General features: G+C 43.7%; 4 protein-coding genes across 12 annotated transcripts; 1 reads left to right on the top strand and 3 right to left on the bottom strand.

Moving 5' to 3' along the window:
- Nucleotides 1–18: 18 nt before the first annotated feature.
- LOC118513608 (ubiquinol-cytochrome-c reductase complex assembly factor 1) lies at nt 19–1,473 on the bottom strand. Its single transcript, XM_036059658.1, has 3 exons — nt 1,312–1,473; nt 547–1,245; nt 19–473 (listed from the first exon to the last, which is right to left on the bottom strand). Exons 1-3 carry the CDS (start codon nt 1,342–1,344, stop codon nt 381–383), a joined length of 825 nt encoding a protein of 274 aa, XP_035915551.1. The 5' UTR covers nt 1,345–1,473; the 3' UTR covers nt 19–380.
- Nucleotides 1,474–1,638: 165 nt separating this feature from the next.
- On the bottom strand, nt 1,639–4,453 carry LOC118513607 (zinc transporter ZIP11). Of its 9 annotated transcripts, none has more exons than XM_036059648.1 (5): nt 4,342–4,453; nt 2,922–3,367; nt 2,446–2,839; nt 2,116–2,373; nt 1,639–2,027 (listed from the first exon to the last, which is right to left on the bottom strand). In XM_036059648.1, the coding sequence occupies exons 2-5, from the start codon at nt 3,262–3,264 to the stop codon at nt 1,949–1,951; spliced, it is 1,074 nt and encodes a 357-aa protein (XP_035915541.1). In that variant the 5' UTR covers nt 3,265–3,367; nt 4,342–4,453; the 3' UTR covers nt 1,639–1,948. The 9 variants fall into 9 exon arrangements, with proteins under 9 accessions (XP_035915541.1, XP_035915542.1, XP_035915543.1 ...); XM_036059649.1 differs by having other exon boundaries at nt 4,351–4,445; XM_036059650.1 differs by having other exon boundaries at nt 3,463–4,355.
- A 1,533-nt stretch (nt 4,454–5,986) lies between these two features.
- On the bottom strand, nt 5,987–21,279 carry LOC118513602 (rho guanine nucleotide exchange factor 18). Its single transcript, XM_036059639.1, is given in 25 exon segments — nt 5,987–9,697; nt 9,771–9,868; nt 9,942–10,083; nt 10,144–10,249; nt 10,327–10,495; nt 10,575–11,632; nt 11,846–11,869; nt 12,549–12,662; nt 12,763–12,919; nt 12,997–13,129; nt 13,199–13,893; nt 13,968–14,133; nt 14,600–14,674; nt 17,813–17,868; nt 17,961–18,031; nt 18,107–18,213; nt 18,784–18,852; nt 19,272–19,405; nt 19,482–19,611; nt 19,694–19,842; nt 19,844–19,867; nt 19,956–20,053; nt 20,151–20,423; nt 20,681–20,799; nt 21,202–21,279. Coding segments are annotated over 24 exon segments (4,488 nt in total). The 5' UTR covers nt 20,739–20,799; nt 21,202–21,279; the 3' UTR covers nt 5,987–9,315.
- A 1,327-nt stretch (nt 21,280–22,606) lies between these two features.
- LOC118513609 lies at nt 22,607–24,167 on the top strand. The gene is made up of 4 exons (XM_036059659.1): nt 22,607–23,077; nt 23,178–23,323; nt 23,397–23,693; nt 23,783–24,167. The coding sequence occupies exons 1-4, from the start codon at nt 22,969–22,971 to the stop codon at nt 23,795–23,797; spliced, it is 567 nt and encodes a 188-aa protein (XP_035915552.1). The 5' UTR covers nt 22,607–22,968; the 3' UTR covers nt 23,798–24,167.
- The last annotated feature ends 2,182 nt before the right edge of the window (nt 24,168–26,349 follow it).

Raw genomic sequence — 26,349 nt, 5'->3', positions numbered from 1 at the left:
AAGTTGTCAAACACAAGCTAATGTAAAAAAGCTAATTGTCTCTTTGCTGTTGTTCTTTTTATTTTAACTCAAATTGTTTTCGAAAAAACAAAACTAGCTTGAGAATGGAAGTAAGAAATCAGAGGTTTGCTTCTATAATCCATGCAAACGTAAGCAGAGCACGTATCACAACAAAATAGAAAAACTTTTCAATTTTCCCCCATATGTACAGGCCATCATCGAGGTGCTTATCTTGTTGGCCAATACATATATTATTTTGATAATAAATAATACACATACCTTTGCATATAACTACACACACAGTCGCAGCACGCAGCAATCCGGATCATTCAACAGGCAGTAGTGGTAGCTTTCTGTGCCGAGCTTCAGTCGCGTTGCGGTTACGTTGGCTGCTTTGCTTCAACAAGCGGAGCCCATTTGATCGTCGGCTTGATCGCGAAATCGTATCGACTTAACTGATCGAGCATTGAAACCTAACAACAATGAACAAAAAGAGGGATTAGCATTCTGCACACACATTGGCTCTGTGCGCTATTCTCGACACACCTGTCTGCGTACATATCCGACCAGATGCTCGAGCTTTTCGTAATCATCACAACGGCCGCCCAAAAACCGACGCCAAAGTGCGGCCGCTAGTGCCTTATCGTCGTAGCTAATACCTTCGTCGTACGATATTAGCGCAGCCTGAAACTGCTCCGAAAGCTGCTGTATCTGTGGACGCACCACCGATGGATTGTCCATGGTGAGCTGCTTGGCGCGGGTGGTCACATCGTTCCACATGGTTTCCACGATACAGTTGCGCATAAATCGACCGGCGGCACCCTTCTCAGCTCCTTCCGCCATCGAGCGTACCAGCAGCATCCACACGTGCAGTTCCGTGATCAGGAACCAGGTATTGAATGTGTCCGGCATGTTAAAGTAGTTGAAAAACTCCGCATAGTTTATGTGATCCACTACGGATTCGTACAGCAAACAGCTGGACACACGCAACCTCGTGGACGAGTTATCAATCCAGCCCATTTTCTTGACGAACCGCTTCAGGAACCCATCCTTGGATTCGTCGGCGTCGTGAACGTTTGTCGAAATGGTCGAATTCGGGCGTGTTTGCATCGTACGACTCGTGCATTGTGGATTTTCGCGTACATACGGATGAGCGAAGCCGGTACGGAGGAGCTGGGATTTCGAATGCAAAAGCTGTACTGCTGAACAACCTGTCGCCGTTGTCGCGCACACCTCGCGGTACAGCTGAGAAGCAAAACAAAACAAACAATTACAAAACTGCCTATTTCTCGAAACTATATACGGACGTACCGAGCCAGCGAGCCTGTTTGTGGCACGTATCATTTTGTGCGGATATTTCGTAATATTACAACACTACTTTTGTTTTGTTTCCACTAAAAGAAGTACACTTCCCGTCTGTTTCGCAACACCCGCACTCTACTACGGTTGCTCGAGCGGCACGGATTATCGGAACGAGTGGTTTGACAGTTGAACGGCGATCTGTCAATTTGATGTTTTCAAACGAACTTTTTAATCGTTAATTTATAAAGGCTTTGGGTCTCAGAAGCCTCATCGACTCCAATTTTCAACCAAATAACTCTTTTGGTCTCGTGGTTTTTTTTCTATATGAAACATCACTTAAACGATTTAAAATGGAGCCGCTGCACTGGGCATTTATTGGCTGTAAGCACGCTGATTTGTAGTAATTAAGTCGTAAGTTAAAAAAGGATAACCTATAAAAAATGTGCTCTACTAATCTATAGTAAACTCTCCCCTCGGATTATAACAAAGGATTTTCACGATGATGTTTAATACTTAGTCAAGTACTAGCTAACAGACACTGGCTCGTTCAATCGAAGCGCAACGATCGATCTCAGTCACAGGTAACCGCCGGATCCAGATTGTTCCGGATCGATAGATCGTCCCAATGCATCGAGTGCACATCTGCTTATCCAAGCCCCACATCTAAACACATCATCACTACAAATCCAGCAATTGTGCCCCAGGTTGCTATTTGTCCGTTATCGCTGAAATATTACAATTCAACAGTTATTAAAATCTTCCAGTAAAAGGGGAGTCGGGAGGGGGGGGGGGGGGGTCATATGTCTGGCATACCTGGCATGTGCTTCCGGTAGAATGTCGTCCGCAACAATGTAGATCATGGCGCCGGCAGCAAAAGATAGGGCGTATGGCAGAATTATAGTAGCGAGACTGACGGCAACAGCACCAAGAACTCCGAATATCGGTTCCACCATGCCCGATAACTGCCCATACCAAAAGCTCTTCCCCAGGCTGAATCCAGCTGCGTGCAGCGGTAGGCTTACCGCTAAACCTTCTGGGAAATTCTGTATACCGATGCCAATGGCAAGGTTCCTGAAAAAAAATCAAAAGGATCCAGCTGTAGACCGTAGCTAGGGCAAAACATATTTCGTAACCGTAACACACCTAGCCGCTTCGAATGTGGCCGATTCCGTTGTACCAATCGCACCGAAACTGACACCCACGGCCAAACCTTCCGGTATGTTGTGTACGGTGATGGCCACCACTAGCAGCATAATTCGCTTCCATTGGGATAACTGTGCATCCAGCTGGCTTTGGCTGTTGTTTGTGTACACCGACTGTTCCTTGGCCGAAGCCGTCGAGCTTCCTTTCCTGCGCTTACGCGAAACCGTGCTACCGTGCTGTGCGTTTAGACAATCCGCAAAGCTATCCATTCCGATAGCCAATGCATGATCCGTGGAAGTGGGTGCCACTCCAGCGTACGAACTCCTACCATGCTCCGCAGAAACTTGATCGTCCATCGCGATATCAGCTTTGTCTTTGTTTGCGTGAGTTAATGCTAAAACAGAAAGAAAAACAAATTGATTCAACGTTATCAATGGCAAATCATGCTTTAGGAATGCAGCTTTAAAACCACTTACCGATCATCATCGTTGGGCTGTTTATGCCCAAGTAAGAGATGACCTTGTCAGTACCGTACACAAAAATAGCGCCCAGCAGAAATCCTACCGCCACCGGGATGAAGGCAAACTCTCCCTTGCTTCCATACATGTGTGAACTTTCGGCCAGTTCGATTGCTGGCGCCAACAGTGACCAGAACGAGGCGGCAATCATGACACCGGCCGCGAAACCAAGCGAAATATCTAGTGATTTCCGTTGATTGCCCCGCAGCAGAACCACCAGTCCAGACCCGAGAGCCGTTAGCCCCCATGTTAACAGCGTTCCCAGCAGGGCTTGTGTGACCGATCCGTAACCTTGTATCATCGTTGCAGTTATAACCCGTGAGGGTGGATTTACCTAATCTGGCGGATGTGCCAGAGATAAATAAATGCAAATGCTTGCCGGCCTCCTGATGGTTCAATTGCTCCTGGAAAGAAGAAAAATTACCAGTCATGGTCTATAAAACGTTGCACAAACGGAAAAGCAAAACTGAAAAAAGGAAAATAATCACAGTCAACCCACATGTACGACAAAGCTCAAACAGCTGCTACTGCGATCACCGCAAAGCTTGCAAAGCTACAGAAAATTGGGTGAGAATTCTCGCGCAGATACTCTAGCTTTATATACACACAGCAGCCACGATTACAGCAGTGAAGGAATGGCGTGGGGTGGGGGTGTTATGGCAACGTTCTATCCACAGCCTCCTTCGATATGTTGTATGCTCGCAGGTATGTGTTTCTTACTACCAACAAAGAGCCCCATCATCATCGTCGTCTTCGTGGTCGTCGTCGTCACCACCCGTACCCGTAGTGTACAAAGGTACGCGCACGTATTGCATACCTACTCACTGTGTCCGATAATGAGTGACACGTTGCTCTCGTTCACTGATAAAGATTGTTTCTTACACTGTTTGATGCCCGACTTCTCGCACGTATCAGCGATCAAGCAGTAAAACTATAAAGTGATTACCCAGCGCCATCACCATTATATAGCGCCATGCCAACACAACAAATGTAAATGCTCCACCACCGTAATTGATGCTGCTATTTGTCTCACTAGCTGCTAAAGTACACACCGAATAGAATACGCATCTTTCCAGAACGGGCAACCTTCGATGCGCCTATAGGCAGGGTGGTGTGCTTATTGCAGGTTGGGATGCGCTTAGACCCCAACCAGCCAGTACACCAAAGCTCGCAACCAAAACATTCGTTCGTGTAGTGGCGCGGTTGTGTTTCGGCTGCGAAAACTTAGCGAAAGAGAACTGTTTCGCTTTCATTTTTGTTAAGTTAGAAATGAAAAACCTTTCAGTTAATGTGCCGGTTGCCGGTCACCAGCTTCGCGTTCACGTTCCGAATATTACACCATAAATACTTAACAAACAACAACACCAAAAAAACGCACCAAACTCACCGTCCGCCGCTGCTCGTCGTGTAGAAAAATGTCGTATGTTTTGTAGTGTGTGTGTGTGTGTTTTTTTATTTTGTTTTTGCTTCGTTGTGTTGTTGCGTCTACAATGACAGCTCATAGTGACAGCTAATTTGAATGAAATCGTACTGAGCGGTTGCCCAACGGGAGCGGGTTTGGACGTGAACTGCCGATTTTATTTTTAAAAGGATTTCTACAAACTTTTTTTAAATATAAATCCATAAATACATACAACATAAGGAAGCTGCTGCCTCATATCACCACCTCACACCAAACAATGTGTACTGCCGTGCAGGAAGGAGTTGTCTATTCGAAGCTTTTGTTCCCGAACCTTCGTGTCCTTCAGCAACAAAGCATCGTAGTTTAAATGCACAACACAGGGCGATAGCTTTGCGTCTGGGGGTTGAATTATGTACACCGAAATTGGAAGGTTACCTGGAAATAGCGACATAAAATTGTTGTTTGACATCATTTTTACACACACCAGCATGCTCGCTGGCTCAACAGAATACCTGCTGGATTTGGCTTCGGACTCAGGTTTTGACCCAGTCGTCCTTTCCACAGCTTGCGATTGGCCCTTACGGTACAGATGTACAGCTTGTAGGGGTATAAACAATAGATCATTTGAGTATTGATGGTTATTGCTGTCTCGCTACATCTAGATTCCTACTAACCATCACACACAGACCACAAAACGAGCACATCCACAATAGCACGTCGTGCCAAATATCCATTACTACACTGATTTTCTCCACGCGGTCACCCCTCGCGGTATGTTCGTGATCGTATCCGACGGGACCAATCCAATTCCAATTAAATTACTAGAACGGCATCAATCGTGAAGCACCACCCATCGTCAGCTTCCTCGTTCAATGGCGACTGATTGATATATGCTGACGAGAATGGTGAGATGAAATAATTCTACAAAATATGGACCATCATTTTTTGATAAGCACTATCAATATGCTGTTGCCTTTCTGTACCTTTTTGCCACGCTCATCATTATTCTGCCCATATAGTTCCACGTTCTAGTTCATCACTCTTCTCACACGCCGCATCTATTATTACACAGTCGATCGGCGGGGCCACAATCAATAATTTTACTGTTGCGGTAAGCCATGTCCGGGCTTTACCGAATGTGACCAAGATCTTGCTGATGATGCAGTAGAACCACCGGCTTCCTAATCAGCTAAACACACACACAAACCATTGACTCAGTCACCAAATAAAAACTACGCAAAGAACGTTTGGAACATAATTATCGCACTTCCTTTCGGCAGCATTGGCATTGATAAGACACGTGGGACCGGGGATAATCGAATCGAAGAAAATGAAGAAACAAAAAATAGCTCCACAAAACATGCACTGGTGAAAACGCATTAATTATCTCATCTGTTCGTTAATATTTATTCTAACATTTCAACAGTGACTGAATGATAACATTTCAATAACATTTCTGTTGTCCAAAAATTTGAGTGTGGTAAGTTACATTTGTTTTTTTCTTTCTTCTGTTTCTGTTTCCTGGTTGGTAGCGTGTCTTTGTCCTTGCGTGTTACAGTGCCGGTATATGCAATTACAATTTCATTCTATTTTAGTCCGTTCGATCATGCTGCAAGGGAAGTGTGTGTGTGTATATATATTTCTTGAAATGTTATGTTGCTGCTCTCGAATATGCTCGAACTCATACTTAACGCTTTCCCTTTTTTTATATTAGGTGAATGTGAATGTATGTCTGTGTGTGTATGTTGATTTTCTTCTAATACATTTTGCAGGAAATACTGATCGCGTAAATACACTACTAACAGTTAAAATATGCAATATAATGTGCTGCTGCTTATGCTCTCTTCTAATGCTCTTCCTGGCTGGGCGTTATAGAAGTAAAACAGGGAAGAAATAGTTGATTTTGAAGACATCATACACTATACCGGCCCAACGACCTGTATTGTCTCACTAGTGGCCCAGACTTTGTTCAATTGCTTGAGCTGAAAGAACACAACACAATCCATTCGAAGAAGTAGTATATGAACAACAACATAACACACTACGCTCGTTAGCCGTCTCACGATTAAAAGGAGCCACATAACCACATCTCTTTTAAGAATGTGTTGTTGGTTGGTTTTTAAATACTTTTACCCTTACTTAAGTTTCTTTTCCTCTGCGTACTAAATATCGTTCCTTTCTGGTTTCAATATACATTACAATAAGCTTCTCTATTCACTGTTTCTATTCCGTGTTTTGTTTTGTTTTTTTTTTCACACATATTTTGGACAGTCTAAATTCATGATTGTTTTGCAGTGTTGGTTTTTAGCAGAGAAATTCGGTGGATTCAGTGACATAATATTTCCGTTCGCTCTTCACATTCACATCCCGTTTACACACAACAGCAGTTTGGCTTTTTTTCTTCTTACTAACATGAACAATGTGTGCGCTAACTTTGCAAAGGATCCCATCGATCGATCTATTCGGACAAGTTAAATGAAAAGCTTTAATAGATCTCTGTTACCTCTGTGGTCAGTAAGAAGTGCATTAAAAGAAAGAACGGAAAAACGGAACAGGGCAACACCACCTACTACGATGATGCAGAGAACGCAGGATGCGTGAATGCAGGAAATTCATACACCATAATAATACGACTTGCTATAACACGACCCTTTCGCAACGAACACCTGGTAGATATGGTAGTATTGAACTTCTCTCACGGTTAGATAACTATAGGTAGGTAGGTAGGTAGGAAGGAATGTTAACAACATGTACCGAAAGGCTGTAGCGCTGTTCTAAGTGTGTAACACGACGTCTGTCTCTCGTTACCGTTAAATAGTGTTGTAAAATGATTGAGCAGTTGTTTATAGTCTTTCTTCACATTACTCGCTAATCGACCAACATGTACGTGGTGGTGTGTACGTGAACAGATGCGATCAACACGTATAGTTAGTTTTTCACAAGTTTTAAAAATATTGTTTCGATAAAATATAGCTTGGATTTTGTGTAGGTTTCTTATTATAGTTTACACACACACGCACACACTTAGCGCATGGATTTGTAAAAGAGTGTTGCATACAGCCGTCTCTGCGTTGCGTATCCAAGTGTACATTTGCTCTTACTCATATTACAGATACACACACACACATGAATTCGAATTCGGAGTGTATCAGTTTATATATATGTATATGTGTGTGTGTCTCTGCTTTGTTTTATGATTAGGATAATTTGTAATTATTATTAGGGTATTTTCTGTATCTCTCCGTATTGGCTCACAAATACAGATTTATACATTGCGTGTACACACACATTCTCCTCCTTTTCCCCATTTCCATTAGCCCGGTAGTATGTATTACAACAGCGCGCGCGTGTCTGTCTCTGTGTGAATTGAGTTTTATCATTTTAAATGTTTAAATGTTGTTTACATTGCAAGATTTGTCTTTTCTTTTCCTTTTTTGTTATCGCAACCATTTAAAAAATTCATTTATTTGTATTGTCAAGAAGTTAGCTAAACAGAGCATTTTAAGTTTGAGGGCATTTTTGTAGCGTTTTTTTGTCTCCCTTCTTATCCCGTTTTGGTTTACTACTTGTTCTGTTCTGTTTTCTATACACACATACATACATACATACATACACATGGTTTCGACGGCCTTAAACGGATTTGGCAGACTGTCCTACTCCAAATTATAACATAGAGTTTGCTCCACATTTTAACTTGTTTTGTTACAAAACACTTATAATAGTAACAGGCTATTATAGTTAGAGTAATTACAGTCGGTCGGATTTCCTACGTTATCCCTTCGCTCTACATATATTGTCCCTAAGTGATTGAAGTGAATGTGCGAGTATGTTTGAATGTGTGCGCGTATGTGTGTACGATGATGTATGTCTGTAGATATGTTTCGAACAAAAGTCGACTACCACCTCGTCTCGTTTGCATTGTTTTAAAGTACAGTCTTACACACACAGTCATGCTTGCCAGTACACATCGTCATTCTAGCATCTACGCGGACATGCTTTTCCTTTTCTACGTAAGAGTAAGAGAGAGCCACGCAAAACATATTGCCATATCGATGTCCGTGGGAGAACATGTGTCTTGGATGATATCATTAATACTAGTACAATGCGACATATATTGTTCATGTTTCCGCTAGGTTGGAAAGTAACGCGTCTACGAATGCCTCGTATCGACAAAAAACGTCATCACAGTATCAATAAATCAGTTTTATTCCAGCAGTTCACTCGCTCGAGAGTAGTAGTTATTCCGGGGGTGGACAGACACATTTACAGGCGAGGCAGGCGTGTAGGAAAGGAAGTAACAGATCAGATCGGATCGATTCTTTCGAACCGAACCGTCTCAAGTAAACAGAACACTGTAACTACTGGAGAACATACAATCGAAGTTTTGAGAACGTCTGCGTTTTGTTGTTTGTCTTTTGCTGCTATTGTCTATGTAGTTGCTTTGAACGTTGTTCATAAAATACATACAATACGTCTAACGTGCTGTCTCTGTCACTAAAGGTTCTGCTGATGCTTCATTGCACAACCACTGTAGTGTGTGTTGTGTTGGGTGGTTTACATTGCCATCAATATATTATACACCGTGAGCATTCAATTCACAGTTCAATAACACATATACACATATGCTGACATTAATTTAACATTCATACCTTAACGCGGTCGTATAATAACCTGTACTAAAAATACTTGTTTGTAGGCCATAATATAATGAATCAAGTGCAGTTGCTCCTCCCTGATCATGTTCGAATACACCTCCCCCCCCCAGTGTCTCATACACCAGACCAGAGAGAGAGAGAGAGAGAGGGACGACAGCGATCAGTGGGCCGTCACATGCTTCAAGGGACAAGGAATGATGATAGCAAAAGGCAGTTACTTACTCTCTTACACTATAAGTACTCCGGAGAAGGTTGGTTGCGATGTTGTTTAGATCTCCACTTCGACTGGCGTGTATCAGAAGTACATCACCTCTTCCTCCTTGGCCTTGCTGTTGTTGTTGCTGCTGTCCTGCCCCTTGCCAACTCCCAGTTGCGAAGGATCCGGCTGTTTCAGCGGCGATTGCAGGCTCGAGTGACGAGTCGATGAAATTGGAGAGGAAGTACGGTGCTGCTGTCCGCTCGCGTCTTGCGGGCCACCGATTATCGTATTTCTGGCGGGCACCAGCGGCGGAGTGGTCGACGATAAACCCGCCATAGGATGTGACGACGACGACGACGAAGGTGAGGAATACTGATACGCTTGTGGTGTTGTTGGACCGCTCGTGTTTGAAGCAGCGGGATAGTTGTCCGAGCTTCTTAGGCGAAAGCGTTCCGGTATTTTTGGGTAGGTATTTGTTCTGTTGTGGAAAAAGAGCGCGTTAGGGCATGGTATACGCCGTCGCGAATCTATCGATCTATTGACGAACGTACCTGGTAGCAGGATTTCCCGACTGTACTTGAATTTGTTGCTGTATTACGGCAGGACTGCTGCCAGTTCGGGAATGATTGGGTGTACCGGTCTGAGAAATCTGAACCAAAAAACGCAAAAAAAAACCCATTAATTTAAAGCGTCAAACCTTGATAAAATATTGTACAAAATACCTTTTTGTCAGCAAGCTTCAAGGGGAACATCTGCGTGACACCAGCACCACCACCACCAGCAGCTGCATGCGAAGCCATTGCCGAATTGTTACTGTTTGGTGACATTACCATACTACCTGCAGCAGATCCTCCCGGTTTTGTGCTATAACAACAAATTGTTCCATGAGATCGTAGGCCGGAGCTTTGAATGCACTACGCTTACCTCGACAACGATGATAGTTTTAGCGGCAGCTGCTGTTTGATGCTGGTGGCATTTATTTTCGCAGCGTTCGTGGCGCTAACTAGGTTTGCTGGCGGCGTTTTTGTAACTGGAAAAGAATAAACGACACATGCATTAGTATGTTCCATCAATATGTATATAAAGCGGCTATCAGAGTATACGCACTGCTCGCGGTTCGCCATTTGTCTTTCTTGCGATCAATTGTGACCGAAGAGCCAGCCATAGAATTGGCTGAAAAGCTTCCTCCGAACGCACTATCCACGTGGTGCTCTTCGCTGACATTTTGTGCTTCCTCTAGGGACGATGCTACTCCAGTCGGTATCGGCAGCGCAACCTATGAAGAGAGAGAGAGAGAGAGGAGAGTGTGTAATTATTTAATTTAACCGTAAATAGTAAGAGACCCCGGAACTTACGCTTGGTGACAGCAGCAATCCTTGGCTGGACAAAATTTCCATCTTGCGGTACAGCTGCTCCCGTTGCTGCCGGATATCCTCCTGCTCCGCCCGTATCTGTTCCTGCAACGCTTTCTGCGCATGTTTGGTTTCTTCCAGCTCGCGCTCCTCCTGCTCCTTTTGCTTCTGCCACATCGTCTTCTCTTCCTGCAGCTTATCCTGCAAGTTGCGCAGCTCTTCCAGCTGGTCGTTGTGCCGGTACAGAGTCTTTGGATTTTCGCGATAAGTGTTCAGCTGATGCTGCAGGCTCTGAATGGTGGTCATTTGCTGTGAGATGATGCAGAGCAGGGTGTGCAGGTGGTGTGATACGTGCAGCGCGGCGTAATTCTGATCTTTGGCTAGGTCAGAAGGAACTCCTCCATCGGTACCACTGCCGCCGCCGGCCAACAACTTCTGCTGCCCGTAGGAAGCGGTAACGTGGGGGCTGGCGAGCATTAAGAGCGACTCTACGTCCAGCGCAGCAGACGAAGGATGAGGAGCCTGCTGCTGCTGCTGCTGCTGTTCTCGTTTTTCGTAAGTCTCGCGATTGGTAAAGTATCCGGCCGACAGTGTTGACAGGACCGCGTCTCGTGAGTTGGCGGCAGTAGTATGCAGCGTCGAATTGCTACTGCCGGCTACACCCGCCGCGCCACCCGACATGAGCTGTTTCGATCGCCGCTCGTCGAAGCCACCGAACGTTTCCGCTCGTTTCGGTAGCGTGGGTGAGATGAACAACTCACTCTGCCGTTCACCGACCGAGCTGCTCGACCTAGACAGCGGCAATCCGGTCGCGGCCGTGTAGAGCGACGAAGCCAGAGAGCTAATCTCCTGTATAGAGTTTAACACCCGTTTCCATATTTCTATAGTATCACAGTCATCGGAGATAAGATCTCTATACGATCCGTAATTTGAGATAAAGGACTCAACGGCGGGACCCAGCTGCTCAGCGTTTTGCTCGTTATCCAGCAACAAGCTCAGCTGCAGTGCTATCTTCTCTTCCAGCAGTATCGCCTGCTCGAAGTCCTTCTGACGCATTTTACCTGTGGGAAAGGATGTGTTTGTTTTAGAATCACCTAACTGCCCTCAGCGTTTGCAATCATTTGCACGAAGCAAATCAAAACACACTACGAGATTGCTAATAAATAATAAGCTCACTTCCAAAAAACTCATGCAATACGGCCAGTTAAGGTACAAAATTACATTAAACAATGGGGTATGTACGGATTGAGAACACGAAATGTTTCGATTATTACCTTCCAGTTCGGTTGTTCCGAGTGCTTCAGCGATGGAATGTTAAAAACAGAGCAAGCAATCTATTTAGTACATCTATTCCTAGCCTATATGAGGAGCGTTGGTAACATTAATATGATTTTAGAGTAGCTGCAGCCAGCAACAGATCCTTTGTTCATGCATATTGTGCCTACTTTCAGACAGTCCCGCACGGGGTTATTAGAAGTTGTAATAGAACAAGGATGAGTAGGTTTTGTCATTAACAGTAGCAATCTCTGATCTGATTAGTCCAGTTAGTCCACCGATCTTCACACGACAGAACCGGGGTTCAAATCCCATCCAACCAAGTCACAGAAAGTCAGAAATGGCAGAGGAGGACGAATGGCTTCGAGGTTGAAGTGTCTCAAAGAACCAGTTCCAAAATAGCGTCGCACAGCAGCAATCATTGGTTAGTAAGTAACCAAGCACAGTAAATAATGCAGTGGATTATGATGCATTTCCCCCCTTCCTTTAGCATGTGCCTTACACTGAAACACAACACAGAGCTAATCCAGTTCAACCATAGAGTGTTAAGGACAGGTGCGTATTCTAGCGAGCCAAGTTTGCAGCCCTTTTTTGGCACAGTATTGTACAGGATAGTAAAAGATATATAAAGTTTACACCACTTTACACCAAACCAACAAACCGAGTGTGATTCGTATGCTCTCTTCCCATTAGTATACTTACAAATAATCTCCCGAATGTTGGCCTGCTTCAGATCTATTATTTTCTGCCGTTGCTCCAGACTCATGTAATCTTCCGTTTCCGACTCATCCGAAGGACAGTCGATGACGGCAGCACTGTGAAAGCAAATGTGTGCCAGTCAAAGTGGATGTGATTAGTTGTGGCGATCATCATATCATGGGCTGCTGCTGATTAAAAGTCATCCCAAAACGTACCGGAATTGATTGGATCCACACATTTTTGTCCTTTGGATTTTGTACCTTCAGCTCGTACATTTCCGGATAGGCCGGGTTAGAGGATATGATGTAAATGCCTCTAGATTCTGTGCCAGCTTTCTCACGAATCAAGAGCTTTTGCAAAGAAACCACACCCGCCTGTGAAATGAAGAAGAACGCATTTAAAACTTTGCAGTTCGTGCAGTTGCGCGTGGCGATGACGGTGTACAGACTACCTTGTTCTCGGGTGTGAAGAAAGAATATTTATGCGAGTTTTCCAGCAGAAAGAACAAGCAATCCGACAGCACAACCACCAGCACAGTTTGCATTTTGGACCGGCCCTGCATTAAGGTGGCTACTCCTTCGAATCTGTAAAGGAAAAAGGGTTTTATTGGTGGGATCACCCATTGCCACTCCTAGCTTTCCCGCCATACTTACCTCAACTTTCGATTGCACGATATTATGTCCGATTTCTTGAACTTGTCCTTCTTAAAGATAGCGCAGGACTTGGCATCGATGCGTTTAAAAATCTCTAATTGACGATCCTCCTTCTCCTTGTCGGCCACCCGTGCATCCACGTCCACCAGTATCTCCTTCACCAGCGACATGGCTTTCTGCAGCTTTTCTTGCTCAATCTTATCTTCGCGCGAGCTTTTCAGCAACGGATCGATCAGCAACGGATATTTCGTCAAGCGCTGGGTGACGAATAAAATACACTCCGGGATGCCTTTCTTCTTTAGCAGTGGATTCTGCTGACAGTGCTTGTACCACTCGGCAAACACATTGTCACCGGTCATATAGCACTTGAAGGTATCCAGTGCCGAACGATGGTTGGAGCAGAACTCCCCGTACGCACTCTTCAGCTTTTGAGCCGACATGGAGGAGAAAAAGTCGAGCAGGATGTCGGCGATGCTATCGACGACGTGATGTTCGCGTTGCTTTAGCCTTAGCTTGCGCAAAAACCCGGTATGCAGCTCGGTCAGCTCAACGAGCCTCGGAAACATCCGTTCTAGGTTAAGATGGCTGAAGTGCTTCTGAAGGCTTTCTACAAATACCTTCTGCATGACTAGTAAGGTTTGAACATGATGCTTCTCCGTCATGATGAATTCATAAATGTGTTCCTGGCGCTTCACCTAACAGGCACAGAACAGAGAAAAGCGCTTTAAATCACACAGATCATTCATATCTTTCGGCCAGCCGTACGAACCTGCTTGTCCTTCAATCCTTTGACAACCTCTTTGGGGACACTGGGGCTCCAGGAATCGTGCTCGTCGATCGCAACGCCCAGGATCGGTTCGGCGCCCAGATCGTGCGGACCGATCGGTGCTTCGTGCAGAAACTCATCCCTTATCAGCGGCACGTCATCTGCGTAACTGCAATAGGCAGAGGCAACAGAGTGTTAAACATTTATTCTTCAATCATTTGCCCCGCCAGATACGCCAGAGAGCGTACGTGTACAAGTCTCAGCAGTGGCGCAACACACGCGACACACTGCGTTTATTGGATATTTTTGAAACATAAATCAATTTATTCACTGTAAGCACCGACAAATATACACTTTAAGCATGCATTCCAGTACTGTTTAAATGTGTGTTTTACTTCCATAATGCATTTAAATGATGAGATGAGACTGTTTAACATATGTATCACGAAAGAAAAACGAAATACAAATACATTCATATTGAGAGGAAGAAGACAGAGAGAGAGAGAGAAAGAGTGAGAGGTAGAGAGAGAGAGCAAACAAACAATGAAGAAACTCGGTTTACACGCACTGGTAACAAAAACATATCCTTCTTTTTGTTGTTGCTATTCAATATATATGTATGTATATATACTCACTTAGCGTTATCATTATGCACGTTGCCATCATAATAGTCTCTACCCTGATCATCGTGTTGCGAGGAGGAATTGTGGCTATAGCAAGCGAAAGTAAATACAAAAAACACATGAAAACGTATAAATAAAAAAGTGACCACCGTCGGGTCGGCAACAGAAAACTCGGCAAAGCAAACGAAACGAAGAGAGTCACACATACACACGCACACACACACACACACACACTTAAACTTAAAATCATTGCAAATAGGCAAATAAAATAGAAAGTGTAGCGTAAATTGCTTAGAAGAGGGAAGAACACACCGGCATTGCTACCATGTTGCACGATGCTACACCGCTATGTCCCGAAAAACGAAACAAAGCAACAGATTGAGAGAAGATAGTGCGCAGTGCAGTGTGATTTGAAGATTGCAATTGAACGAAATACGTATGAAATTTAGAGAGAGAGAGAGAGAGACAGAGGGACAGAGGGACAGAGAGACAGAGAGATAAAACCAGACAGTGTGGTAATCATAAAACATGTGTCTTTTTCAAAACCGTCTGCCAACAGACATGTCCAAAAAGCACGATCTCTCGCCTTGCCGCTATCCAAACAAACCAAACCGATCCTTTTCGAAGCCAAATGTATGAACCCAACAAACCGAAAGCGCTTGTGGGAGCGCGTAGAAGAGTGAGGAAAGCGGAAGAGACATACGGGACGAAACAGCGCATCTGGTAAACCGGTGAAGCGTTCACTACATCACACCAGCGGCTGAAAATCGAGGGAGCATCCAGGCTAACAACCATTTTTATATATAAAAATAAAACTAACATTAATCTCCTCCAGCTCTAATCCAAGCAGGCCTGTTGGTGGTATATGATGAACAGCCAAAGCTGAACATACTTCTTCTTCTTCCTTGGCACTACAACCTCGAGAGGTCTCGGCCTGCCAATTTCTGGCATTCTGTGACTTAATTTTATCCGTAGTAAAGTAGTCAGCCCTACGTACGGGGGGAGGCGGTCTGGATGGGATTTGAACCCCGGCCCTGCCGTGTGAAAACATGCGCTGTTGTCCGAGAGGGAGGAGAGCACCAAAACATTTTTTTTCGTTCTTTTCGGCAATCATTCGTGTCTTAAACTTCGGGCAATGCTTCCAATCAAAGCAAATTTGAACTTCCAAATATCTCCTTCTTGCAGCATTTTCGAAGCAAAAATTGATCGGTTTGGTTCGTTGGGCATACATTCTATTTTTTGCAACTGAAATGGTGAACATTGCATATTGTCCTATGCATATGTCCTACAAAAGGGGGGGACCAGTGTTTAAACCCTAGCCGCACCACCCCGGGTACTGTCGTATCAAGCTCTTCTATGGAGAATACATTTTCTAAATTCATGTTGAAAAAACGGTTAAAGGATTCGAATTGCATCGTTGAACGATGAACTGCTTCATTCATGATACGATACGCTTGCCGACCGCCTGACTGTAAGAGGTACGATCGTGTTAGTAGATGACTGTTAGATCTAAGGCTAAGGGTTCGATCGGAGGTGTATTGTGTGCTGCACCCCACTTGGGCGCAAATAATTGCACAAAAGCTTGAAAAGAATGCCCAAGCAATTCACATGTTCAACACTGACAGACACGAAAGGGACAAACGTGATTAGCTAGAAGAGAGTTGAAGAGAAACAGAAAGTGAGAGTCAGACGACAGCTGTCTGCCAGTCTTGTCAGGATTGCTACCTACTAATCGCTGATAGGAAGGTATTAAGATTTATGGTATAGTGTGTATCGTTCGAAACAGGATATAGAAAGCATAATAGATTTCGTCAGGATAGAGAGAATTGTGGTAATGAAGATATAGATATAGAGAGAGAGAGATATATATAATTGAGTTTGTTAGTGAATGAATAGTTGTTGTACTAGCGTTACCTAGCGTGTTGTGATACCACGCCTAATTTGTTAGCAACCAATCGCCACGGAGAGTAACATCCAGTCATTTTTTTGCCACTTTTTCATTGTTTTTTGTTCAAATCAATGCACAATTTATGCGCAACGGTGGTTAGCGTTAGTAATACACAAGAATAAAGACAATTGTGATCATTTAATAGCTGTTTACCTACGGAAGATCAATCAAATTTGGTTCAAAACAGGGATGGATGTAAAGGGATTTGAGAGACCGACTGATGATGAAATTTGTGTACGACACGAGCTCGGTTTACTAACTCAACATATACATATACATATATATACGTGTGTGTGTGGATATATTAGCCTTTGGTAGCGATCAATCAGGTTAGTAGGAAAACACACAGAGACAAAACCGACGACCGATATGTGTAGCGAGCAGATATAAGCTCTTCAACATAAATACAACAGCAACAAATCTACTTTGCATTGTAAACTGGTTTCTTTGCTTTTGATCGATTAGAAGAAAGCAATAAGCTTACAGCAGCTGCTGTCCCTGCGTGTATTATTATGAACAGCGCACACACTCTCGATCAATCAATCTATGCGTTCATGCGGTAAAGGAAAAGCTACCCGGTTCGCTATGCGAAAGCATGTTGAAAGTATTGTTGTCAGGCTGTTATAAATCATGAGTCACTGAACTGATAATGGTAAAAAGCAACCAAACAGCACTTCGAAACTGAACAATCAAACGTATGGCGAAATATAAGATACAAATATGTATATAAAAAGGCTTCGAAAGCAAGCTAGATTCAAAACATTAGATTAAACATTATTCAAAATTGCTCATGTTTGCCGAAGTTATTAAACGATGCAACCAACTACAGCAGAAACTGCAAAATACATTCCTAACACATAATAGAGCTTCCGTTCAAACTAAGTTCAAACGTCCATTCCGTTTTGTTTATGATAGTGAAAAAGCGAACGTTATTAAACAAATTCAGCATTAGGATGCATAAGAAACATAAGGTTCCAGGTTTAGCTGTGTTCATTATTTAAGCGCATCTTGCGATGCTGAATGTTTTTTGTTTGTTTGTTTGTTTTTTGAATGGTTTTTAACGGACGTAAACTTGTTGCCATTTCCAAAGAAGAAGAAAAACAACAACTCAACATTATCAGCAGGCCAAAGAAGAAGAGTGTGTAATCCATATGATGTAGTTTAATTCATTACAATACGGCTTTTAAATGAAACTGATGATGCATCACAGCCAATTTCCATTTCCAAAAATTGTACATGAAATCGAAACCAGCTATCAAGCTGCATTGTCTAATTACCTGTTCGCGGAGCTCTTCTTGTTTGAGCTAGGTTTTGGTTGAGCCTGAAAGTATTTCTACAAAAACGGAAAGGAAAATGGAGAGAAACAAGGTCAGAGAGTACGTTCAACATTGCGTGTTGCTCCAACTCACTCCCTCTTGCACATACCTTTGCTATTTTTGCTTTACATTCTACTGCGTGCTCTTTGTATGTGGCCAGATTTATTACAGCTCCGCACGCTGCAACAGGAAACAAATCGTTTTAAAACGTGTGCACTACACTTCAGTATGACTAGTTGTTGCTACTATACAAACCATCACAAACAGAGGATTGTCCTTTTGTCTTAGATTTATCTTTCTTCTTGCGGAAAAACAGTGAACCACGCTTTCGTCGTTTTTCGTGATGCTCTGGATATTCCTCGCTGGAAAGAAACGGAATCGATTAATGACTCATGCCTACTGTAACCCACCCTATGCTAGAACATAAGAACATGTAACCCTTGGTGAAAGTATTTGTTACAATTATGAAATATGCACAATTAACACATCGCTATAGATTAACGAAAGCATAACGGACTACAGTATTATCGGTCATATACCATTACAGGCCATCGTACAAAAAAGCTGTAGCTGATGGACCACCTTATTCTAGAAAACGATCAGAGCGTCTGAATCTGAACAGGCTTCAAACACCAAGATAAGGAAGAAAGAGAGATACAGAGAGAGGTAGACAGAAGAGTGAGCTGGGTGGTGATGCACCGGATTCGCTCGGTGCATCGTCAAAGTACGGATAGAACCGAACATTAGTGGTGTGACGACAGCAGAAAAAACAATCAACAACTACCAACTACAATCACATTACAATTGGAAAGTAATACCGCACGACACACGCTAGAGAGCGTAGAAAGAGAGATCGTTTTCGTACGTCCAAACGCTTAACAAAGTATTCAACATCAATCAAAATCGATCTAACACGAGAACGGCACACTTACTTTTTATCTCTCACACAAAGTAGTGATCGATCATGAGTTTCATCTTCACTGTCAGAAAGATGCCTCGAGCTGGCACAGTTTTAGCACGCCATTTGGGGGGGGAGGGTTTGAGTGTGTATGTGTGTGTGGGGGGAGGATTTTTTTGGGAGGGAAAGAAAGGAAAATACAACATTATAACAAGCAAAACAAGCCGACCTTCCCACTGAGGACATTTTCAAACATTTTTCACGTATTGAGATGAGGGTTTTCGAAAGAAATGGAGATTATATGGTGCAACGGTGATGTTTGACGGGTCTGTAACAATCCTTGCCATCATCGGTTCTTTTCGTTTGGGGCAGGACAACCATCGGTTGGGCTGAATGATCAAGAACTTAACGCCCAAAAGCCTGTCCGAGCCTGTCACATCCAACGATTGGCTGCGGTATTCCCGCTTATACTATACGCGATAGTCCGTTTAAGCAAATCTAAATTGTATGTTTGCTACTTACGAGGCTAGGGTATCTTCCTTCACGTTTTGATTCCGCACCGGCGCTATCGATGGTGTGGATATGCTCTTTTGCAGAGGAATGCGGGGAACCACCGGCACCAAATTACGTTTCGCCACCACTTTTTCAAAGTCTCGCTGTTGTTTTGGAATAGATTAGAAACAGGGGTAAGAACCTTGACCGAATGAGGACAGTTTCGCTTGCTATACAAACCGCCAATTCAGCCTCGTTTAAGGAATGAGTTGAAATTCCTCCCGTACTGTTGCGACTCGTCCGATTGTGGAGTCGTTCCGCGGCACGCAACGATTCCTGCTCCTCGCTATCCAAACTGGACAGGCTAACGCTGCGTGGACAATAGTAAACGTTTACATCTGTTTAGCGACTGCCTTTTCCAACCGATCTTATCTTTTTTTTTACACACGTACCTTTTGTGTGATGACTTTGTGCATTCGGTTAAATCCTCAATGGCGGTCCATGACTTTCTTCGATCATTATTCAACCCGTACAGCACATGATGGTGCGGCCAAACGTTGATAGGATTTGCAATCGTTAGATCTGGCAGCGAGGGACACGAAGGAAAACAGCTTCGTCGAGGACATCTTTGGAGAGAGAAAAAAAACATGCGGGGTAAGATGGGTACAATACATTTTCCGCTGCACGATGTGCAACAGGAGCAGAATGCCTTACCGTTGAACCAATGCCTCCCAGGGCTGTGTTTTGTAGGGTAGAATTTTTCATGTGGGCCACACTTTCCCGCAGACATTGTAGCTGATTGAGTGTGTCCTCTGTAAAAAAAATTAAGAAGAAAAAGAAAACATTTTTATCAAGAACGTTTCCCCACTCTACACACACACACACACACACAGCGCCACACAAACTTACCGAGAAAGTTGAACTTGGCCCCCGGGCTGTGAGGAGTTACGCTAATGATTGGCACCATGTTGCTGTTGTGATTATTATTTGTAGTCGCGTCACTATTGCTACCTTTTGTTCTCGCCGTCCCAATGACGTTTGCTGCACCTGTTGTTGCTGTAGTCTTCGGATCGCAACAGTTCTCTATCTCATGGGCGCAAGCAGACGCATCCGTGCATTTCGGGGTGATGGATTGATCTTCGCTCAGGTAATCAATAACCAGATCAGCATCGTTTTCGTCATCTACAATTGCAAATAGCCTATGAGCGCGCTGACGCAGACCTCACACAAAGATTACACAGCATGAAGCACAACATAGAACTACCTCACAAAGCATCTACAAGCTAAAATCACAACCAAATCACCAGATAATGTTATGGAGATTCTTAGTTAAAAAATGCCAAACATTCCGCCCTGCAGTTACGTGTTGGGTTAGTGTTGTTCCTCTATTAACGCCCGACAGCCTTTACGCTAACCCGTGGAGGGACGCAAACTTTTACCTGATGACAACAACAAAAGTTCTTCTGATAACACATTATGATTTGCAGCACCATCCATCTTGCGCTTGGAAACGTGCCCGACACAGGTGTCCGGAAGATGGAAGAGGTAAATAGCCAACCTGCGGATGTTTAGCGTCCCGTGCACACAATATCAGACGGGGGAACGGAACAAAATAGCTTCACTGTATCGTATCATCTAGCAAAGGCACGAATTTCGAAGCATTCTAATAATGTGAACCCCTTTTCCTTGCTCGCATATGCTGCACATCCAGAGTTTTTCGCTGACAATCTTTTCCGTTTTCCCCTGTTTCAGAACAACATCGAGCAGAATGCTTTTTTTCTGCACACGTCCATTTCATATTACAACCACTCCAGCGAGCTCGGGCTCGGAGTACAGGGAAAAAACATTTTTGGAAACTCCAACAGAACAACTGAGGCACAAAACATACGGACAAACAGCAACACACACAACTAAACCACACAGTGCGACACGGAAAACACGAAAATAAACATTTACATACGTTTTTATTACGTATTAGCAGCGATTTTTGTGCTAGATCTTCCTAACTTATAAACTTAATAATCTTTCTTTGCTTGTTCTTTTTTACTCTTTTCTTGAAGAAAAATCAATGGCGAATACCCAAACGTCACTGTCGTGCTGCCTGACATATGTGCCGACGTCAGGTTGCCGAAGCGGGAGCGATTCGGCTGTCGGGCCCCGTTGTTCGTCAAATGGAAGTGCGTATGTAACGATCCGAGCGCCATCTATTGGACGCTAGCGATTACTTGTTGCTGATATGCATTCGAGCGTTAAATGTGCAATTTTGTGAATATTTTATTTTAGCCAGTTAAGAATGAAGTTTGTATGAAAATAATACGTAAAAAATCTAAATCAATAGGAAATTATGTTTGCTGGTTCGTTGAGAAATGCGGTGTACGCATAACAATGCAAACGGTGTTTGAGCAACAAACTTGATGCTTCTGCCTTACCCATTTGGATTTTGTCATAACTATAATTACTTCGCCTAGAATATTATCCCATAATGATTAAAAGATCTATGGATATCTCTGAGAAGCCGAAAAAAGGCTCCTTGGTAGACGAGACTTCTTCCACTAGGAGCTCTCTTGATGGATTAATCTTTGGCCGGGAAGATCCCCGATTACGATAACTCTCCTTATGTGAAGGCTAGGGGCGGCGAGGCACCTTCTACTGCAAGGTATTTTGAAAAACAGTGGAAATCCCATCCTCGGGAAGTTCTACAACTTTTAATAGGCTTCGCGATGAACTAAAGAAATTTTTAGCAGCTCAGAAAGTTATTTGCTCAGAAATGTAATAGGTTTCAATTTCACTACCTAATAGTAGAAGCCTCAGAATCCAAAACAAGGGTCAATATCATCGATCACATTTATTAAACCAGCATAGCAATTAAGTATAAAACAGGAAGCAAACTGTACTGTTCAATCGTTCCAACGCTCAATATTCGCCATATTTGTGTTGGAGTGAAGCGATGCAGTTCATGTGATAAGGTATCAACGATGTTAAGAGGGTAATTTGAACGAAAATAACATTCACGTGATCATTATTTTCGACCGCTATACGTTGAAAATGGTCTTTGCGTCTCAGCTCTAAACACCCCGCAAAAGAATGATCAAATGATGTTCACGCAATGCAAATTGAAAACTAAGCAATTACACGATCGTTCTTATGCGGGAATAAATAAAACGACGAGTTCTAGTAAAGCGGCTGGAAGCAATTCCGTACGCTGATTATTTGCTCCCTGTTTTGTTCGCCACATTGGAAAAGCATGTGCGCCGCCAAAACCAGGCGGATGCATGTTATTGAATATTTAAGAGCAAAAGGTCAGGATGTTATCAGCGCTGTGAACGTTACGCCCAGCGGTACGTAAGAACAGGGCCTAGGCATTTGCCTTCTCTTCCTTGCCCCAAAACATTGATTTAATCTTCGACGCTACTTCGCGACTTGTCCGGTATGACTTTATTTAACACATCGTCGGTAAATGATCCTCTCGTGCAACTGCAAAGCCGCTACCTACACAGATTCCTCAGTCGAGGTAAATACGTAGCTCTGGGTTGATCGTATCCCAGCGGCGACAGCAGCATCATCACGAGTCTGAGCGCGGTGTTGAATTTTCTTCTTTGCTCCAGTGCAAAAATGAAGCTATTTGCAAACTTTTAGACATTTTCAACCAATCTCAACGAGTGCGTGTGAGTTGTATTTTCTGTGATATCGATATCTAGTGAAAACTGTGCTGACAGACAGGACAGCCATGTCTTCTGTGAACGTTTCCAAAAAGGTTCCTCGCGAGCCGAAAGTGCTGCTGCGAAGCACTTCTTTCCAGAAGCTTTGTTCCGCATCGTATAACTTCAAAATAGAAGGTAAATTCCGTTTTGGCCTGCTAAAAAGATGGCCGTGTGGGGAGCTGTGGTTTAAAAGTTTAATATATTTTTTTTATCTCCTCGCCAACGCCCATCGCAGCGATTCAATCGTATAAGGAACACATCAAAACGGTTATAAAACTCCTGAAGATCGCTACCCGAGTGTACGTTATCTCGGTTTATTTCAAATTTATAACCACCGTCCTTTTCAACGCGTTCTTCGTGAAGCTGTACACCCAACTAAAGGTATTGTTGGATAGGCTGTTAAAATTTACAGTCCTTTTTTTAACTCTGCCAACGCATTGTAATCTCGCCTTAGAAAAACTACATCACTGCAAACGAAGTGCTGGAATCACCCAAATCTTTCACTGCTAAGCCGAACCTTGAGCACAGCAACAAGGAAAGCAAAGCTCCACCGTCGCGAGGGCCAATTGTCTCCAATTTTATTTCGCATTACAAAACCGCCGTTCAAACGATCCTGGCATACACCTGCATCGGATACATTGCACTGGAAATACTCTCGCTGATGGCAACCCTTTGGCTAGCGTCAAACATACCGTTCGGTCTCGTGTTTCTCATGCTGGACTTGAGCTACATAGGATTCATTATGTTTAAGGTAAATTTTGAATTCCCGTATCAGGAACCGTTAGGAAGAGTGGAAATGCTCCAAATGCTCAACTCCCTCATTACATCCTTCTTTTACAGATTGCTTTGCATTAGCGGCATGAGCTAGCTACCACCATCGACCTCACTTCCACCTACGGAACATGCAACTCGAGCTCGAAGGACGATGTCAAAAATCAACATCAACGATTCCGTTCGCACCATTTTGTCCAACTGCAAGTTACAGTGCACATCAAACTCGTCAGTCAAACTCTAGGCACAGTTCGGCACGATTTTTCTGGCTGTTAGTTTCTCACCAACACCGACTCAGAAATCCACGGCCGGGCCGGGGCACCGACTCCCCTTATCGCCTACCACCACCACCGCATATGGTGTAGTAAAAATGTATCAGCAACGAAGAAAGGAAAATGGAAAAGTCTAAGTAAATAAAACGCTTATACCTAAGCAGAAGAACGAACACACGAAACTATTGCACGGGAACAATGTAATACCATTTTGCTACTTTCCGCACTTTCTCTCTGTTTCGCTCGCTCTCGCGCTCTCTCTCTCTCCCGCTCTCTGTATATATCGCTCTGGTTTTGGCTTTTAAGTTCTAGAATCACAACAAACTATCTTCTCTCACGAGAGCTTTGTAGGGGTTTCCCACTCATTTGGTAAAAGCTTTTTTGCGTGCCACATTTCGAGGCAATTTTTGCTAAAGAATTTATAATTGCATGAGCTTTTATGATAACTTTTTTAGATAAAATAATTCTTCAATTTAGACTCAGAACGAAAACAAGTGGATAAATAGTTCGCACATGGATAACAAATTTGCAGTTGAAAATGCATTATGTATCCATTTCACACGCAACGCTACAACCCTGCACTGACACGGAGTGACGTTTCCTGAAGCCGCATTTAAATACTTTATTTTCGGTTAGTTTATGCAGACATTTCGGCGAGGTTGCACGCGTTCGTGTAGTGTGAGATATAGGTCCTCCCAAAACGTCGTGTCCTTCCCGAGGCCGGAGGAGCCAAGCCGCCTGCCTAGTCTCCCCCCCACAAGAAATACGCTCAATTTCGTTTAATATTTTTACACTTCTCGCCTCGCTTAGTAATCTCGTCCGCTGCTCAGTAGCATAGCGTAGAGCGCAGAGCAAGACAAAAAAGGATACGCGTGTGCCTGCTGCTGCTTCCAGTGCTGCGTCGAGTGGTGCTGTGCCGTTTTCCCGTAGTTCCGTAGCGGTATATTATCAACGCAATACATGGTAGATTTATGCTAACCGACCTACAGCATATACATCAGCAATACAGCAACTATCGAAAATCCCCTGTATTGCATCCGGCGGCGGATGGGGGGGTTGATTTTACCGGCAAATTATCTCCCAGTTCCATAGGGCATTAGCAAATCAAATTCCCAGTGTTCGTGCCGTGGAGAAAGCACGGCGTTTTCGTGACTTTGAAGCTGTAAAATCTTATGATACCGTCATTATGCGATACGAAGAACATTATGATAATACGTTGAGCAGGGCCACGGTCCGCATAGCGGAGAAGTACGTGCAGTGCAGATTAATGGCACACGTCTGAGCGGGACCCAGGCCAAGAATATCGATGACGTCACAAAAGCGTAGAGAAACATTGTAAATTATCTTCCCCCCCCCCCTCCTCCCATGTGGCTTTAAGACGATATCCAGCGTCCGAAAAGTCCAGAGTACTGTTCCCTTTGGTGCAAAATCCCCGATGTGAATGGAAATGCAAGTGAGTGAGTGAAAAGTGTCGCAAGCATATATACATCAGTGAAAAACCTGACCGACCGTCGTCGTTTCACTTCTTTTTTGTTTTGCTACGGGGCAATCGAAAAAAAAGAAGGAAAAGCTCGAGGAAAACTGCTATCACAGAAGTGCGCAAAAGCGTATAGTGTCACCATTCCCTAAAAATGAAGTAAGGCATCGAATAGTTATCAACACACAAAGCGTGTTATGGACATCTGCAGTGCTTACTACATGAGTGTATATAAGAAATTATGTATTCCGTTCGTGAGAGCGTGAATGAACGTAAAACGCAGCCATGAAAATGATACCTGGGCCACGGAGGACTAGAGCGAAATTCGCTACACGTTACCTATGGCGGCGTCGTCGTCGTGCGCCATGCCGCTCGGCTCCACCGCGTTCTTACAGGACGCGAGACCCGCGTAGCAGAAGGGAGCAAACAGTTCTAGAAAAAGGATACTTTGTACGGCATTAAAAACGGAAACACAGCGCGTTTATTTACAGCGGCGCGGTGTGCCAACAGTGCTTGCTTGTGTCCTATTTTCTTCCGTTTGCCCATGCAATAATTGTGGCGACTTGCACGAGGCACTGTGGAAAGTGTTTGTTTGTTTGTTTGCTGGTTTGCTATTTGAATATGCTGTGATACGGACTATTTTGTTGCAATTCGCTATTCACTACTCCCGCATCTGCTATTTATCCGATTTCATTTTCCATTATTATTGTCATGCAATCTATCTGCTGCGACCGAGTCTCTGAAGGATTGAATTTTCCTTTGTACTGTACGGTGTGTTGTCTATTAGCATCCACTCTGCCGTCCGGTTTACCCCCTTTTTTTTAAACACGTTGCGTTAAACTACCACCTTCTTCTGGGTGGGGACAGGGGGCTGGAACGTTGAAGGT

This window comes from Anopheles stephensi, chromosome 3 (assembly GCF_013141755.1).
Source record: "Anopheles stephensi strain Indian chromosome 3, UCI_ANSTEP_V1.0, whole genome shotgun sequence".
NCBI classification, from domain to species: Eukaryota; Metazoa; Arthropoda; class Insecta; order Diptera; family Culicidae; genus Anopheles; species Anopheles stephensi.
This window is presented reverse-complemented; position numbering and strand designations above follow the sequence as displayed.